Raw genomic sequence first — 18,497 nt, 5'->3', positions numbered from 1 at the left:
CCCTCAAAGAGCCACCTCTTGTCTGCAGGACAAGAAAGACTGATTCTCACACAGGTCTTTCATTCTGAAAGTGTGGCATTCTTAAAAAAGATGACCTCCTAGGCTGGATGTGATAGTTTCTTTAAAAATCTCAGAAAAATCCACTCATCTGTAGGTTGATAAGTCTGGGATTCCATCCCCCTTCCCTCCACCCTGATACTCCAGCTCTGGGCCATGAGACAAAAATCCTTTTTTCTTTTCTAAGTGGTGATGGGTTGAACTCCAACTTGCAGGTAATGGTACAGAAAACAAATACTAAAGTGAGTTAAAATGCTGATGCTCCTCCCTTGTTTTAAACAGGAACTGAAATTCTTGGCAAGTCAGTTCGCATTATATTCTCCACGTTAGGCGTGTGCACGTTTTTTGCAATTGGCTACATGGTGCTGCCACTGTTTGCTTACTTCATCAGAGACTGGCGGATGCTGCTGCTGGCTCTGACGGTGCCTGGAGTGCTGTGCGTCCCGCTGTGGTGGTGAGTGTGACTCTTCCCAGTCAGCCCTCTGCAGCTGCAGGCGCACCTGGAGCTGAGGAGGTGTGACCTAGCTGGGCCAGCGAGCCCCCCACTGGAGCTAGCCCGGGAGCCTTCCGAGGCTAGGCAGAAGCTGGAAGAGTTGCCATCTCTTTATGCACTGGGGTTTGATTGTCCATTATCCCCAATAGCCCTGTTCTCAGGAATTTCCTCTCCCAGGCTTTCCCCACTCTAGGCTCTGGCTGGTGGTTGTTGTTGTTTGTGGAGATGGCATTGTTGGGTTTTGTTTTTAACTTTGCCCCCTGCTTTTGGCACTTTCCTCTCTCTAGAAAATCTTTCTCTATCCAACTACAGTACAGTCAAACTTATGCATCCAGGGGTTCTGCACCTGTGGGTTCAAACAACAGAGGATGGCAAAATATTGTATGAACCCGTACAGACTTTTTTCTTATTATTTCCTAAACAATACTGTATAACAACCACTTAAAGGGCATTTACACTGTGTTAGGTATTAAGGGGCTGGGAGTAGCTCAGTGCTACAGCAGAGAAGACTTAATCTTCAGCACCCCCTGCAAAGCATGTACGTCCATTGTGTTAGTAGTACAAGTAATCTAGATGCGATTCCAGGGATACAGGTGCTGTGCATAGAGTACCTGCAAGTACTATGCCATTTTATATAAGGGACGTGAGCAGCTAGGATTTTGATATCTGCAGGGGGTCTTAGACCCAATCCCCAAGCCCCCTTGGATACCAGGAGACATGTGATTACTCATGATGATTAGTATTTAAGGTGTGCCTGGTTTTTATCTGCTTTATTTCATTTTTTAATTTTATTTTATGTTACTTCTTTTGGCAGCACTGGGTTTTGAACTCAGGGCCTCATGCTTGCTAGGCAGGTGCTCTACCACTTGAGTCACTCCACCAGCTCTTTTTTTGTATTGGATATTTTCTTTTCTTCTTCTTCTTTTTTTTTTTTTTTGTATTGGATATTTTCGAGATAAGATCTTATTAATTTATTTCTTTGTGCTGGCCTTGAATGATCCTCCTCATCTCTGCCTGTAGCTAGGATTACAGGTGTGAGCCCATAATCCACTTTATTTTAGAGAAAGAGAGAATTACTTTTGTTTAAAGAGTTGTTAAAGAAGTAGTCTCTTCTCCCACAATCCCTAACTCAAACTCTTTTTTATTTCTTGAATCCAAGGCCTCAAGCACCCTAGGCAAGTGCTGTACCACTGAGCTGAACTCCCAGCAGCCCCTCCCCAACTCAATTTTGACACAACAGTTATGTGACTAACAAAGTTTGGAGATTCTAGCCTTCTTCCCCAATATGACTAACTGGAGATTTTAGGTGAAAGAACAGATTAAGAATAATGGAGCAGGGCACAGTGGCTCACACCTGTATTCCTAGCTATTCAGAAGGCAGCGATCAGGAGGATCATGGTTAGAAGCCAACCTGGGCAAATAGTTCCAAGACCACTATCACAAAAAAGGGTGATGGAGTCGCTCAAGGTGTAGGCCCTGAGTTCAAGCCCCAGTACCACAAAAAAATTTAAAAAAAAAAGAATAATGTCACAGCCTTACTCCACTACCTTTTTAAAATTTTTCCATTTCAATAAGAAAAGGGAATTTCTACTATTGGTAGGTCTGGCTGTTTCTCTTTCTCTGTTCTTTTTGGTTTGATTTCATTATGTCAAAATCAAATCTTCCAGTAGTGACTGGCTTTACTGAACTGCTTGAGTTCTATCTGCTTACATGATCATATAATAAAAGTTTCTTTGGGAGTTCACAGTTTAGGTCAGACATCAAGGTTGCCATGTCACATTTACCTGGGACATTGTCTAGAGGATCCTTTACCTTGCTGCAGCTGTTAGGCACTCACAGATTGACAGGTAGCCCATTTTGGCCTTGTTCAGACAAGGACTACTCCAAGCCACTGTCTTCTCATGACCTCTAAGGTTGCTGTAGTTTACCAGGGTAAGTTTTGGGGATGAGGTGTATGTACAGGTGAGGGCATGGGTGGTATGTAGAGACAGAACTTTTTGTTTTTCTTAATTCCCTGGAATTTGAGGGTTTTTTAAAAGCTAGTATTACCCTGATTTATTTGGAAGTGTCCTCTGGAACCCAGTTTGAGGGTCAGCAGACCCAGATTACAAGAGCAGAGCAGTGTTCTGAAATGAGAGCAATCATCCTCCTTTTCCTCCTCACATCCTCCCCGTCCCTCTTTCCACAACCCCCTTGCTAACTAAGTCTACTGGTAAAGATGTTGGTGACCCAAGGCAAAAGACAAGGTTATTTTCTGCCTCTGCAGATGAGTGAGTTTCATAATCTATGTTTCCTGGCTGTGGTTGTCATTTTGGCCCAAGAAAATCAGTACTTTAAAAATACATCGGAGTAAACTTTATTATTATATAATTCTATGAGACAGACAGACAGACAGACATAGGATAGCAACAGAAGAGCTCTGGTGGCCCATAAGAGATTGGCAGCTCATTGCCTCATTGCCTCAGGACTGCAGAGCATAGCAGCACCCAGAGTTCCAGCAGGAATGCCCATTTCACAAGAAGCTGCTTCACTCTGCCCTAAGGAGCGTTCTTTTTCTGTTACCCACGGGCTGGTCCACCTGGATATGGGCACACTGTACCAAGGACAAGACTGCCCTGCACAGAGGGCAGTCAGAGGGCAGCACTCATGAGCTGACTGCTCATCCTGGAAGTTTACCAGCAATCTTTTTATTTTTGTGCAAAAACAAAACAACTTTCTTGTCAACATCTCGTCCTTGAGGGTGGGCCTTTTTCGAGCACTATGCATCAGCTAGTGGACTGAGGTAATGGCGGGGGTGGGGGGTGCAGTGTACCTGCCACCTGTTCAGGATGTGATAGACTCTCCAGCAATACCTTACTTCTGTCCGTCTGAAATAAATCTACAGAGACACTATAGCGTGCAATCTCACTTAGCACTCCACTAGCTTTTGAGATTATCAGCTAGACTAAAGATGTACAACAAAATACCAAGGCAATTTGAAAGTAGGGTTCAGTAACCCTGAGTACAGTGGGCTGGGAATGGGAGGGAAACCTACACAGAACCACTGCAGGTGGTTTGGAATTTTTTTTTATTATGTCTCAACTTCCATTTAAAAGGCTTGGCAGTAAATGGCCACAGGTGCAAGTATCTACATATGTTAGGGGTGGAATAGTGGGTGGGGAAGAAGGCCATAAATGCAAAAGGGAGAAAACTTTGCAATTCTGGTTGATTAAATATTAAGAATCTGAGGCCAATGTTGCCCCTCAGAGGCTTTAGAAAGGAAGGTAGAATATTTCTAAGCATAACTTGCCTGGGGAAAGATGCAACTCATAGGTAGAGACATCCATGACGTATATAGAGCCTGTGAGGTAAGACCTCTAATTCTGTACTAATATGATAACCACCAGCCATATGTGACTGTTTAGATTAAAGTTAATTAAAAGTAAATAAAGTTGGGCTGATGACATGGCTCAAGTGGTAGATCACCTGCCTAGCAAGCACAAGGCCCTGAGTTCAAACTCCAGGACCACTAAAAAAAAAAAAAGCTAATTTTCATTTCTTCAATCACACTAGTCACTCAATAGCCACATGTGGTTACAGGCTACTGGGTTGAACAGCACAGATACAGGAAGTTTCAGAAGTTTCTGTTGGACAGTGCAGCTCTCTATAGGGACCAACTAGGGACAGACTATGAAAAGTGCAAACTGGGCTCATTTTCCAACCCATATGCTGGTAGGTTGGGGAAGGTTGCTGGGGATTGGCCTTTGATACATTGTGTTTTTCTCTGAGCTAATTCCTTGTGCAACTTTGAGGCCTATTAACTGTAGGAGGCCACAGTATCTGTTTCTTGTAATTTATTTTCTAGGATAACTAAGTACTAATGTGTAGGCAAGGAAAACAAAATCTGGCAGGAGAATGCCTAAAAGAGTCTAAGAAATAAAAGTTAGGAGAGAACAGAGTAGTATATATTTGCAACTGTGTTTAAACATCAGTTATAAATGTGTATAGACTTTAATCTTTTTAAATTAAGTTTTAGACATTAAAAATGAAGACAACATGGGGTCTCAGCTAAAAAGTGGTTAGGGTACTGACCAATCAGGGAATCTGCTGAAAGTCATGGAGACAGCCTCTGGGTAGCGACAGTGCCCTTGCCTTCCCCTTTTAATGGCAAGGAAAAGCTTGGGGAGCACAGGTCCCTTGGCCGTCCTTTACGCCTAAGAAGCACGTGACCAGCACTAGCTGGAGCATCAGGAACCTCCTGGAAATGGATGACTGTAAAGACCGTCCTTGTCTTGCGACACTGACACTTGTGGCCGTGTTTCTTTTAGACGCCACACTGGCTATTCAGTTTCAGATGGCCTTCTGCCTCTTCCCCTGGCTTGAACACACACACACAGTTAAGGTCATCCCTAATGGTCTGTCCTAGTCTCAAGCACAACTGATGATTGGTCCTGCAATTTGATCAGAAGTTTGAAACTTGAAGGATTTTTTATTTATTCCTATAAACAACTCTCATCTTATAAGATGAGATCACCCTCCTGGTGATCTTTTAAAAGACCCTCCTATCATTACACATTGTACACATGTGTTGAAATGTCACACTCTATGCCCGAAATATGTGTAGTTTAAAAAGAGACAAAGTAGTATTTTATAATATTGAGATGATGTAGGGGAAGTTTAAGGTTGATAGTATCAAACCTTGCTTTTATGAAAAATTATAAACCACAGAAAATGAATTCTAGGTTTATTCCTGAATCTCCCCGGTGGCTGATATCCCAGAGAAGATTTAGAGAGGCTGAAGATATCATCCAAAAGGCTGCAAAGATGAATAAGATAGCTGCACCAGCAGTGATATTCGATCCGGTGGAGGTAAGCATTTGCAGATGTTTCTTCTTGAGATCAACTGTGCATTTTTTTTTTTTTTGGTGGGACTGTGATTTAAACTCAAGTCTTCACACTTGCAAAGCAGGTACTTTACCACGTGAGCCACACCTCCACTCCATTTTGCTCTGGCTGTTTTGGAGATAGGGGTCTCACGAACTATTTCATCTTCAACAGTGATCCTTCCAATCTCAGCCTACCATGTAGCTAAGATTATAGGCATGAACCACTGGTGCCCGGCCAGGTGTGCATTATTGTTTTTTTTTTTTTTCTCTTTTTGCCTTATTGGTTTTATGTAATTTATTTAATTCAATATTTGTTAAGTGCCCACTGTGTACCAGATACTGCACTAGGAACACAATAATTATTATATTCTGAAATAAAATCCAGCTGAGGCCAGGCATGGTGGGTCACACCTGTAATCACAGCTACTTAGGAGGTGAAGATTGGAGGATCGAGGTTCAAGGCCAGCCCAGGCAAAGAAGTTAGTGGGACCTCCATCTCAATCAATAAAACTGGGTATGGTGGCATGTACTTACCACCCTAGTTACATGGGAGGCATAAATAGAAAGATCGTAGTCCAGGCCAGCCTGGGGAAAAACACAAGACCCTATCCAGAAAATAGCTAAAGCAAAACAAGGGTTGGGGACATGGTTAATGTGGTAGAGCACGTTCCCAGCAAACACAAGGCTCTGAGTTCAAACCCCAATACCACAAAAAAAAAAAAAAAAAAAAAAAACTCCAGCTGGGTTCAGTGGCAAATACTTGTAGTCCCAACTGCTTGGGAAGCCAAGGCAGGAGGATTTCTTGAGCCCAAGAGTTTGGGAACAGCTTGGGCAATATAGCAAAACACGATCTCTTCTTTTTAAATCCACTTTGATGGGCTGTTTAAAAATTAAGTACAATACCTGAGGATGTAGCTCAGTGGTAAAGCACTTGCCTAGCATGTGTGAGGCCCTGGGTTTGATCCCTAACACCACAAAAAATAGTAATTAGTAAGCAATTTCCTTCATTTTATGAGTTTATTACCAACTTTTTACTGGCATTGCTACAAACCATTGAGATGGTTAAGTACTGATGATTTTTGAATATCCAGATTAAATGGGAAAAAAATGTGTTTGAGGGCTATTCCATCCTGCGTTCCCCACTGCACCCTGAATCTTAACAAAAGCCTGCTGAGGAAGCTATGTGTATCTTTAGTTTGGCTATGTGTCCTGTCTGAGGCGTTAAAGCCTGAGAGCACAGGCTCAAGGCTCCACCCTGAAGGCACATGGCCATGAGGAAAAGCTGGCATTCCATGGAAGCATCACACATTGTGAAAGGAAGGATATGCTATGCTGGTCTCTAGAGGAGACAAGAGAAATGAAATACATGTTCTATGCTAAATGAGCAGAGAATGCAATTAAGAGAGCAAGAGGGTTAGATGAAAAAGATAAATGATGACATAAGGTAGGAGACACTAGGGATCCAATGGGTGGACACTGTGCCAGCAGGAGGGAGACAGAGAGAGAGAGAGAAAGAGAAAGAGAGAGAGAGAGAGAGCAAGTAAAGAAGCAGGTCCATGCCAGGACAGTAGGCTTCACTTAGCATTCCTGGTAGGGGACTCTCAGGACACTTGAAGAAGATGCCACAGTCACTTCAGTATGTACCACTGCTGAAGTCTGCACCACTGGCTACCCCAGGAAGCAGGACTCCAGAGAATGGTGAGCGTGCCTGTGCTCCACCCTGAGTGCTTCCTCTATCCCTGCCTATCAGGACCATGGATGGAAGCTTAATTAGAGTGGCCAGGAACCCAAGCTGTCAAAGGGCTTCCAGGACATCCTTGATCCTTTGCCCTTTAAATTAAGAAGTTCATTTCCAACTGGGTGCTGGCAGCTCATGCTTATAATCTAGCTAGTTACTTGAGAGGCTGAGATCAGGAGGATTGCAGTTGGAGGCTAGCCAGGGAAGATAGATCACAAGATCCCATCTCCAAAATAATCAGAGCAAAATGGACTGGAGGCATGACTTAAGTGGGTAAAGCACCTGCTTTGCAAGCACAGAGCCCTGAGTTCAAACACCAACTCCAAAAAAAAAAAAAAATCCATTTCTAGTCTTACTTAACTTAACTGGATACAAAAATAGCACCGAGAGTGTCTAACACTTCTGCCTTTCAGGGATGTGTGTTTATTAGCCTGATACTACATAAACAATAAATACCAATAAACACCTATAATCCTAACTACTTAGGAGGCAGAGATCAGGAGGATCGCAGTTCAGAGCTAGCCTTATGCAAATAGTTCATGAGATCCTATCTTGAAAAAACCCATCACAGAAAAAGGACTGGTGGAGTGCTCAAGTGGTAAGAGCGCCTGCCTAGCAAGCATGAGGCCTTGAGTTAAAACCCTAGTGCTGCCAACAAAAAAAAAAAGAAAGAGAAATGTATATAGTCTAATTGTAGAGACCAGACCAACACAGATGAAAGAAAACATCATAGAGCTAAGCGCTGGTGGCTCATGCCTGTAATCAATCTTAGCTACTCAGGAAGCAGAGATCAGAAGGATCACAGTTTGAAGCCAGCCTGGGCAAATACTTTATGAGACCCTATCTCGAAAATACCCATTACAAAAAGAGCTAGTGAAGTGGCTCAAGGTGAAGGACCTGAGTTCAAGCCCCAGAACTACAAAAAACAAAAACATCATAGGAGCCAGATGCAGTGGTACAGGCCTGTAATCCCAGCTATTCAGAAGGTGGAGGTAGGAGAATTACAGTCCAATGCTGGCCCAGGCAAAAACAGGAGACCCTATCTGAAAAACAAACTAAAAGCAAAAGGACTGGGGTTGCTTGCTTAGCAAGGCCTTGAGTTCAATCTCACCAATTCCACCAAAAAAAAAAAAAAAAAAGCCAGTAAAAATAAAATAGATATATAGTTATGGACAAATGAGAATACAACTCAGTGTCAAAACACATGCTTCGATTGCACCTTGTTTCTTTTTCTTGCCACAATGTACCGGTATCCTGAACCACACAAATCCACCTAGGGAAAGGGAGCTTATGCCTTCCTGAGGCCCAGTCATCTCTCCTGCTCACTGCCCTGGTGGATCTTTGGGAAGGCCTGCATAGCCCTGCACCAGCAGGCAGCCCATTCAGAATGAGAACGAAGAGCCCACCGGATGCCAGGCAGTATGTCCCACTCACTGCTATGCTAGCCACTGCTAGCATAAACTAAACTGGCCTCATTTTTTCAGAAGAGGAGACTGAGGCATATAGAAGTTAAGTAATTTGTCCAAGATCACTTGGATATTAAGCTGGGATTTGTAACCTAAGTCTCTCTGGTGTCAAAATGCATGTGATTTTTTTTTACTTCATTGTAGGGGCAGTGGCATTAACTTGGACAGGAAAATATTTAGAGTAGCATCATCTTGGAAAGCAATCTTGAGCTTCTCTGGCTTTGGAAGAAACACCTTCAACTGCTCATGTATCTCATCTACATTTTTGTGGCTCCACCCAGGACAGGGATAACCACTGGATATAAGAATATTCTTGTCTTGAGGTTTCTAAACATAACTCTTTATCACGATCACTCAAGTAGTTTTAAATATACAGATTTCCAGGTTTCCAGGCCCCATGAAAGACAAACTAAGTGGGCCCAGCATGGGATTTGGCAGTCTGCATTTCCACAAGGCCCTATAGAAGTGCCAAATGTTGACCCAGCATGACCTTCAGGTCCTGTCAATGTGTGGCACTCCAAGAGCCCTGCAGGAGGACTTCTTATTCTGCTAGTTGATGCTGTGGCTTTGCTTTGTGATGACTAGGGTCATACTGCTTGAGGCAAGTTCTCCAAATAGTGCAGAAGAGAAAAGGCAACATGGCTGTGGGCTGTGCGAGTGTCTTGACTATCCTGGAAGAAGGATGCTGATAACATTTAGGAAGCACCTGCTACAAAGGCAGGCCGAACCCCCTCACATCTTCCCAAGAGATACTCTTTCCTCAGCCTCTTACTGCATGCTCACCATAGGGCTACAAAGCCTTTTACTTTATCTCCAAGAGATCTCCTGGACAGCCTTGCAACTTTTATTTTAACTTCAACTCATTCAGTTTACTTATCTAAATTCATAACTCATGGCATGTGAACATCAGCAGAGTAAAAGTAAAAGAATGAAGTCTATTGATAATAGTAAGAAATTGCTGCTAATCACTGAAGGCTAGCATCTTTTCCTCAATGGTACAGTAATAATAATAATAATAATAATAATGATAGTGATCATGATGATAGCTAAAATTTATTGGGCATTTACTATGATTCTATTACAATGGTAATTTTTATATATGTTATCTCACTTAATCTTTTCAACTCTCAATTATACTCATTTTACAAGAAAAGTAAACTGAGGCTCAAAGAAGATAAACAGTAACTTGCCCAAGGTCTTACAGTTAACCAGAATCTGTTCTGATGTTAAAGACAGCAACAGGGGCTAAAGGCATAGCTCAAATGGTAGCCAGAACACTTGCCTAGCAAGCACAAGATCCTGACCTTAATCCTCAGTACCATAAAAAAAGAGAGAGAGAGAGAGACATCAAGAAAAATAGACATGACCTCCAGGACTTGGGGCTACACGACCTCTCCACTCAACAGACCCAGAATCACGGCACAGTGTGATAAAGGCCATCCACAGTGATGACCATGAGTAAAGGAAAGGCTGTGTGTGGATGGTCAGGCTTTGAATAAGAAGAGAGTATGGCTGATGTTACCTGTCTAAAAGGGGCTACATTTTAAAGTATTGGAATAAGCATCACATATGGAGATGCCCTTACTCTCCCCAATTTTCAGACTTCTAGGCATATTCAAGGTAGAATAAGAGCTGCAGGTGTAAGTTTTTTCCATACATCATGGCTGAAGATACTTCCTGACTACCTCTTACTGTCATGGTTATTTGCATTCTTTTAGCTACAGGAGCTGAACTCCTTGAAGCAGCAGAAAGTGTTCATTCTGGACCTGTTCAGGACTTGGAATATTGCCACAATAACCATTATGTCTTTACTGCTATGGTAAGCAATAAGTGATCTGGAAACACAGACACAGAGCACCTAAGTAAGCAATAGATTTTCTTTAATCCAGCAAGACATGGCAAGGCAGCAGAATAAAAATTATAGAATTCTAAGTTATTTAGCAAATATATGAGGCTATAAACTGAAAAAAATTACAGGGAACAATATTAAGTCTGCAGTATGGGTACCTACAGGGGATGGGTTCCCTTCCCTCTTAGATTTATGGGATGAAGACAAATCATGCCCCTGGACTAAAGCCAAGGTACTAAATCAGCTCCTGCTTCCTGAAGCTGAAGCAGCCATCAAGCAGTGAGTTTAGAATCACCTGGATCCTCCTTGCCCAAACTGGAATCCTGACCAGAGTTTTACACTTGCCAGTAGCAAACTAACAAGTGCTTTTAAGACACAGAAATAAAGAATGTATGTGTAGGCTAGATTTAATAATGTATCTTCCAAAAAATGGAGAAGAAAAGAAAAAGAAAAAACTGTCTACCCCATGACAGCAGCACAAAAAAAAGACAGTCATCAGAACTGGTAGGTATATGCTATAACCAGTCTGTTTAGAGCCATGCTGTTGGGCACTCAATAAGAGTGCTTATGTCTCTAAATTAAGCAAGTGCCTCCTGGGCACATGGCCATCCTCACTATGGGCTGCCTTCATTTTGACATGTCTACAGATATCATTGATGCAGATGTATCTCGGCCAGTGGCCACTTCTGAGCCAATAACCAAGAAGTCACTAGTTCCATCCATGCTGCCCTTATTCCTACATGTGAAAATTGCTAAGATCCCTAAGGCACTAAAGTTGAATTTTTCATTTGGTTTTGGATTCATTTTTGTGCTACCCGCCTTGGTCTAGTTTATGTAGAGAGCCAATATTCCTGAAAACATCCTTCAGATATCCTGTCCTTTTCAGCCATATGAATAATAAGTAAATTTCTACACAGAGGATTCTGCACTGTTGAATAGTAGTAGATCTAGGCTAGCACTGTCCAACAGCACTTTTCTACAATGATGGAATAAGTGCAGAATATGTTTTCCAATATAGTAGCCACTAGTGCTACATGTGGCTATGGAGCACTTAAAGCATGTCATTTCAAGTGAGGGGCTGAATTTGTAATTTAATTTAATTTCCATTTAAATAGCCACATGTGACTAATGGCTGCTTATAGGAACAGCCTCTTGATTATCACAAAGTTTTAGAGTGATTTTGGCCATCCTTTTGTATTTTTATCCTTTGTCTTTTATCTTTCAGGATGCTAACCTCAGTGGGTTACTTTGCTCTGTCGCTCAATGTTCCTAATTTACATGGAGATGCTTACCTGAACTGTTTCCTCTCAGCCCTGATTGAAGTTCCAGCTTACATCACAGCCTGGCTGTTACTAAGGACCCTGCCCAGGCGTTATATCATAGCTGGGGTTCTCTTCTGGGGAGGAGGTGTGCTCCTCTTGATTCAACTGGTACCTGCAGGTAAGAAGTTAATGAGATTAACAGCTTCCCAGAAAATCTGGGTGCATAAGTGATCTAGAATATCAGTAAACATTGACTAGCTGCTTGTGAGTCACTGCACTTAGCCTTGGAGTCATAAACCATTCACAGGTCATTTACACAGGTAATAGCTAACTATGTAGTTTCCTGCGTTCAAAACAACTGCTCCTAAACAGAAGAGTTGCCCATGGGGAATCAGAAGTCACCAACTAAAGAGCTGGGGACATGGTTCAAGTAGTAGAGTGCCATCATGAGGCTCTGAGTTCAAACTCTAAACTGCCAAAAAAAAAAAAGTCGTCAATTAAAGAAGGAGAGTAAGTCTCCCAGTCATGATCATCATAGAAAGACTCCCTTAAGCATTTCAACCTCTGTTTTTAAATCACAAGGTGATTCCTAATTTCTTGGTATTTTTAAACCTTTACTCTGAAGTGTACATTCAAGTGTTATAGTTGGTAGAGCTACATGCTGGTGTGAAACGCTGTGGGCCAGTGTTGAGGGTTCTTGCCTTCATAAGCCAGAGAACTGGCTCGTGAGGCAGCTGATTGACTCATGAGACAAGGCTGGTACACAAGGTAGGATTTATTAGAGAGAAAGGAAAGGCTACAGCTAGAGCAGTGCAGCAGAGCCCGGAAACCGGTGGCTCCCTGCTCAGGTGAAGGCTGGGGCTTTTTATGGATGCTTTAACTCTGGCTTAGGGTGAGGGTTAGGTGGGTTTTTCCCATTGGCCATGGATTCACGTACATGGGCTCTGATGAGCTGGTCTTTTTGCCCCTTATGGGGGAAACAACCTTGGGAGCATTGTGTTTCCCAGCCCTGCGGCAGGTTTATGAGACCATGTAATTCCTTCTCAGGGTGCAGGGCTCATAGTGTTCTCCATGGAGGATGGGATACTGACTCACTCATCTGTCCTTTAGGCTCCCAGACCCAACAAGTCCCCCCTCTGAGCCAAGTACCCAACTGCTGTTGGGGAGAGGGGCGATGACTCGTCTAGCTGCTTCTTGCTGGCAATGGGGCAGGGCTGGGGGTAGGGTATGTATGGTGGTACTTGTCTCAGGGGTTGACCGTGTAGTCTCCAGAGGCCCCCCAGTAGAACTGGACTGAGGGCTCATGTGTAGGCGGAGGAGAGTTATTCCTTGACTAGTAGCTGGAATTTGATCCATTGGACCTGTTGAGATATGAATCTGGAGATAGCATTTATTATACAAGGCCCAAACAGGAATATTAGAAGGAGCATAAAAAGGGGAGCCAGCCAGAGGTAGTGTTTAAGGAGCCCAGCTCCATATGTTGTTCCAGAAGGACCATGAATTGGCTATCTCACTGTTGTGAGGGGTTAGTGGGGTCTTTAAAGGCAAACAGAGACTGACCATCAGGATGTAGAGGAATGTAAAAGAAAGTGTCTTTTAAGTTTAGTACAGAGTAATATTGTGCTTTTGAGGGTATTTGAGCCAATAGAGTATAGGGACTGGGAACAACTGGGTGGAGGGGAGATGACTGCTTTATTCATGAGCTGGAGATCTTGAACAAGTTTTTATTTATCTGGTCCTTTTTGGACAGCAAGAATTGGAGTGTTAGAGGGGCTTAAGCATTTTACTAAAAGTTCCTATTATTTTAGGGAGTTAATAATGGGCAAAATACTCTGTCATCTTTTAGGCTTTAGGTGATATTGCTTTTGATGGGGAAACTGTGAAGGATCTTTGAGTTTTATTTGAATTGGGAAGGCCATTTTTAGTCACCCTACAGTCATTCCATCAGTCCACACTGGGATCTACTTGTTCCTGAAGGAGGACAACAGAGATAGACTCCTGGAGGGAGTAGAATTTGAGCCTTTAGCTGAGATAGTAAATCCCGTCCCAGCAGGGGCACTGGAGTCTCAGGGACTGTGAGAAAAGAGTGACAGAAGTGGAGGTCTCCCCAAGAGCAGGCCAGAGGTCAAGTAAAATAGTGCTCTAAGAACTAGCAAGATTTTCCCCAAATGATAACCTTGTTATTGGACCGGGGACCAGGAGAGAATGGTAAGACAGAGAAATGGGCTCCACTGTCTAGGAGGAAGATAACCTTTTGCTTTTCTACTATTTTGGTTACCCGAGGCTCCTAAACATTGATGTTAAGAAGTGGAGCCTGGACAGGAGGCCCTAGGACCCATCAATCCATAGGAGGTGGCACCCCACCTTCCACCTAGAGATGGGGGCACTTAGATCTCCAGTGGTTACCTTTGCAGAGAGGGCAGGGTCCTGGTGGGGCCAAGGCTGTGTCCCGGTCTGTTCCCCTTTTGGGCATTCCCTGCAGAAGTGCCCCTCCTGTCCACAATGGTAGCAAACACAAAATGTAGACTGCTGTCATGTGGGGCACTCCCTGAGATTTGTGATTAGGTCATGGTGTGTTTTTATCCTTTTCTCTCTTTCTTGTGATGTCCTGGTTATAGTATACAGACATGGCTAGTTACATTAGTTCATCCAATAACTTTTTCCCTTCGACCAGACTTTGAGGTTTTCTATGAACATCTGGGGCTGACTGAGTTAAAAATTTATCTTTGAGGAGAACCTCTCCCACCTCTGGGTGGGACTCTGGGTCCACTGTGGTATGCTTTCAGATAGCATTGTTAAGGTGCTGTAGAAAGGTAAGGGGGTTTTCCTCAGGGCCTTGTTGTACTACAGTCACCTGGGAAAAGTGTAGAGGTTTAGCTTTGGCCTGTTTTAGCCCTTCCACTATAAGATGGATGAAGTGGCATTGATGCCATTCATCCTCCTCGTCATTTTGATCCCAATGTGGATCTGCCAAGGGGACTACCTGTGCTTCTGTGGGCATGGCCATATTTATTCCCTCATTTCCAGGTGCCATGGGTATTGGGGCTTGTTATAGATGGAAATTGTTTCCAACCTGAGTGGCCTGGGCCAGGATCCATTGTTTTTCTAATGAGGAAAGAGTCTTGTCAAGGAGAAGCATGATATCTTTCCATGCCAAGTCAAAGTTTTGGATCACAGAAAAAAAGGCCTGGATATATTGGTCTGGGGCATCAGTATAGCTACCCAGATCCTTTTTAATCTCCCTTAGATCTCATAACTGGAAGGGGACATAGACTCACCCTCTTCCTACCACTGCCTGTTGAAGTGGGAAACATCCATTAGGAGGTTCCAAATATTGGGGTGGCTCAGAAGGTGGGGCAGAGGGTGGAGCAGTAAAGGGAACAGTAGGGATGGGGACCTTGTCACTGGTAAGGGGCTTTTCTGGTCCTCCTTTCCCATGTTTATCCTGTGGCTTACAAAGAACAGCCAGTGTTTGAGTATCTAGATGGCAATTATGGAGCTATTCTGGGTGGTCTGGAGATAAAAGAAAAGCTGTATATAGAGGACCTCAGTTCACTTTTTTTCCTTTTTACAGAAAAGGTCTAATTGGAGTATGGTCTTGGTTACCCAATGGATATTGGGGCCAGGCCTCAGTACAAAGAAAGATGACTTTTTTTTTTTTTTGAGATTTTTAGGGAGAAGAGCTTCCAATATTTTGGTAGACAGACCAGCAGAGACTGCTTGGGTACTGAGGCTGGAAGACGGGGGGCAGGTCCCATCTAGAAGAACAGCAACAATAAAAATTGGATCAGTTTCTCTCTTCTTGGTGTCCTGACTGGGGATTGACTTGACAAGAGCAGGTGTCCCTATCTCATGATTTCTTTCTGCCATCTGTGGCCAGGAAATGTAGTGACTGGTCAGACTGTGGCCACCCTTACCAATGCAGTGAGAAAAACTCTAGGATCCTACCTTTTAGCCTTTTATTACCAAAAGCAGGCAGCCTCTTTAACAAAGGCTACTTTTTAACAATGGGATGCATCACCTGGAGAAGTGTCTGTAAAGTTAGAGAAGGGAACTCAGAGGGAGTCCCAGGGCAAGCACAGTGACACAAAGGGACGACTAGTGTCAATATTTGAGGAATTTTTTTTTTTATGTTGAGGCCAAAAGTGTAGGATGGTTTAAATGAGAGGTCTGGAAACCATAGCAACACCCATTTTTGTTGTTCCCATAAGGTTACATTAATGCTTTTTGGGGACCATAACTTTGAGATAAGAATTGAATCCAAGGACTGGGTTGGTTAGGCTCTGGGGCAAAGTGGGGCTGGGTGCTGGGCTTGGGCAAGGCCTGCCACCCTCCCCCATGCCCAGGACAAGCAACCCGCTCTGTCCTGGTCTGCCCCTGCAGCCTACCACTCCTCCTCCTGCCCGTGGGCATGGCTCATTTGTTTGTTTTTCCCCTCGTCCCTTTATGGGGGAGTGGCAGCAGATCACAGTTTGTCACTGTGTGCAGCGGCAGCTTTGGACCCGTGCTGGGCCCTTTTCATGGATTGCCTTAGCTGTGGCAGGCATCACCACAGTGTGGCAGGACAGGATGGGATGGCATCCTCATGTGTGCTTTTCCCTCCTCCACTTGTGGGGGTGGGTTTAGGGCATGCGTGTGGTGCAGTGGGAGGCCCATGTTGGTCCTCAACCTCGCCAGGACTGTCCCTGTGGCCCACCACTCCTCCTCCCATATGTGGATGCTCACAATTACTTCCCTTCTCATGTCTTTTTGGGGGAATGGCGGTGGGTTGTGGTCGCTGCCGCTCAGCTGGCAGCAGTGGCGCTGGCTCTGGGATCTTCCCATGGATTGTCTTAGCTGCGTGTGCGGGGGTGGTTTAGGTGCAAGTGTGGTGTGGAGCTCCGGTCCTCTGTCAATCCTCACCCCACTGGGTCCACCTCTCTGGGCCACGGTTTCATGAGGTGCCTTTGCCTCTGCTGGTGCCCAGCAGCCGATTGAAAGCTGGTGAGGACCAAGGTGCATGAGAAACTAGGTGTGGGAGTAACTGAAGAAAGACATAACAAACTATGGTATGTTTCCCATGGGAGGCCAGAGTCTCAGTAAGCACAGGGAGGAGAAGGCAGACAGAGATGTCCTCTGCTTCTGGAGGCGACAGAAGGGGTGACCTGACATCCTGGGAGGGGGAGCAGAGCCGAGAGATAGAACACATGCTTGAGGGATAAACTGTTAAGTGTGCTTTCAGGTCATTCCCACTAAGTAGTACTGGAACACTGTCGGCCACACAAAATCTCCACTCAGGTTGCTGCCCCAGCTGAAAGCGGTACAGACAGGTCAGAGAAGAAGAAGATCGCCAGGTGCTGAAACCTAACAGGCCTCCTCCAACATGGCATAAGGCCATGCCCAAATCAACCCTGGGCTAGGTCTCAGCTCACAGGGAGGGAGCAGAGAGCACCCCCAGAGCCAGAATCGCTGTGAAGCCAAAGTTGGCTAGGACCTATTGGTTCGATACCATGATGGGAAAGTCCCTCAGGAAGACAGGAACAGAGAGAGAAACAGGGAGCAGCACAGGGAAGCCTGATTTTGGCTAGCAGGAGGATCCCCCAGCAGGAGTATCCAGCAGAGCACCAGAGGTTCACAGCCACACCTTGGCAAACTCTTGCTGGTTTGGTGCTCAGTCATACCAACCTTGGTCCAGGAGAGATGTCCCTTTGTTCAGTCTCAGAAATGTTACGTGCCAGCGTGAAATGCTGTGGGCCAGTGTTGAGGGTTCTTACCTTCACAGGACAGAGAACTGGCTCAGGAGGCTGTTGATTGGCTTGTGAGACAAGGTTGGTACACAAAGTAGGATTATTAGAGAGAAAGGAAAGGCTACAGCTGGAGCATTGCAGCGGAGCCCGGAAACCGGTGGCTCCCTGCTCAGGTGAAGGCTGGGGCTTTTTGTGGAAACTTTAACTCTGGGTTAGGGTAAGGGCTAGGTGGGTTTTTTCCATTGGCTGTGGATTTGCACGCACGGGCTCTCTTCAATGAGCTGGTCTGTTTGCCCCTTATGGGGGGGAAACAATCTTGAGAGCACTGTGTTTACCAGCCCTGTGGCAGATTTATGAGACCATGTAACTCTTCCTCAGCATACAGGGCTCCTAGTGCTCTCCATGGGAATGGGATACTGACTCACTCATCTGACCTTTAGGCTCCCAGACCCAACAGGAGTGCGAACTGGTTCCAGTATAAATTTAGTAATAACTAAAATATTAGGGTCTGACTCTTTATGTGGTTAAATAGCACACAAAGGGACATAGCCTTCCCTTTTCCTCTTATGTCTAGCTTTCTTATATCATTAATATGTCAGGTCAAGAAATTGACAGTTTTTCTTTTCTTTTCTTTTTTGGTAGTAATGGGGTTTGAACTCAGGGCCTTGCCACTTGAGCCACACCCCCAGCCCATAGTTTTATTAACAAAAGGAAACATAATGGAAAGGATTGACCCTTCTCTTTAAAGATTAAATTTAGTTGGACATGGTGGTACACACATGTAATCCGAGCTACTGAGGAGGTGTATGTAAGAGGGCTGTAGTTTGAAGCCAGTTCAGACAAAGTTGGCACAAGACCCTATCTGTAAAACAAACTGAAACAAAAGGGCTGGGGGCATGGCTCAAGTAGTAGAGTGCTTACCTAGTAAGTGCAAGGCCTAAATTTAATCCCCAGTACTGAAAGAAAAAGAGAAAGAGAGAGAGAGAGAAGCAGACCTAGAGAGAAAAGGGAGGGAGTGAGCATTGAAAAGAAAGACTCAGA

General features: G+C 44.3%; 1 protein-coding gene across 7 annotated transcripts in view; it reads left to right on the top strand.

Annotated features, from left to right (window-relative positions):
• The window catches only part of Slc22a4 (solute carrier family 22 member 4), a 67,343-nt gene that overhangs the window by 34,255 nt on the left and 14,591 nt on the right, over positions 1-18,497 (top strand). For 6 of the 7 annotated variants that reach the window (XM_074057222.1, XM_074057221.1, XM_074057224.1 and 3 more), the window contains 4 exons: positions 340-511; positions 5,272-5,398; positions 10,338-10,438; positions 11,694-11,908. In XM_074057222.1, the coding sequence (XP_073913323.1) occupies positions 340-511; positions 5,272-5,398; positions 10,338-10,438; positions 11,694-11,908 (615 nt within the window). The remainder of the gene's footprint in view (positions 1-339; positions 512-5,271; positions 5,399-10,337; positions 10,439-11,693; positions 11,909-18,497) is intronic. The other variant, XM_074057226.1, reaches the window with a different exon arrangement.

This window comes from Castor canadensis, chromosome 16 (genome assembly GCF_047511655.1).
Source record: "Castor canadensis chromosome 16, mCasCan1.hap1v2, whole genome shotgun sequence".
In the NCBI taxonomy this organism is placed as follows: Eukaryota; Metazoa; Chordata; class Mammalia; order Rodentia; family Castoridae; genus Castor; species Castor canadensis.
This window is presented reverse-complemented; position numbering and strand designations above follow the sequence as displayed.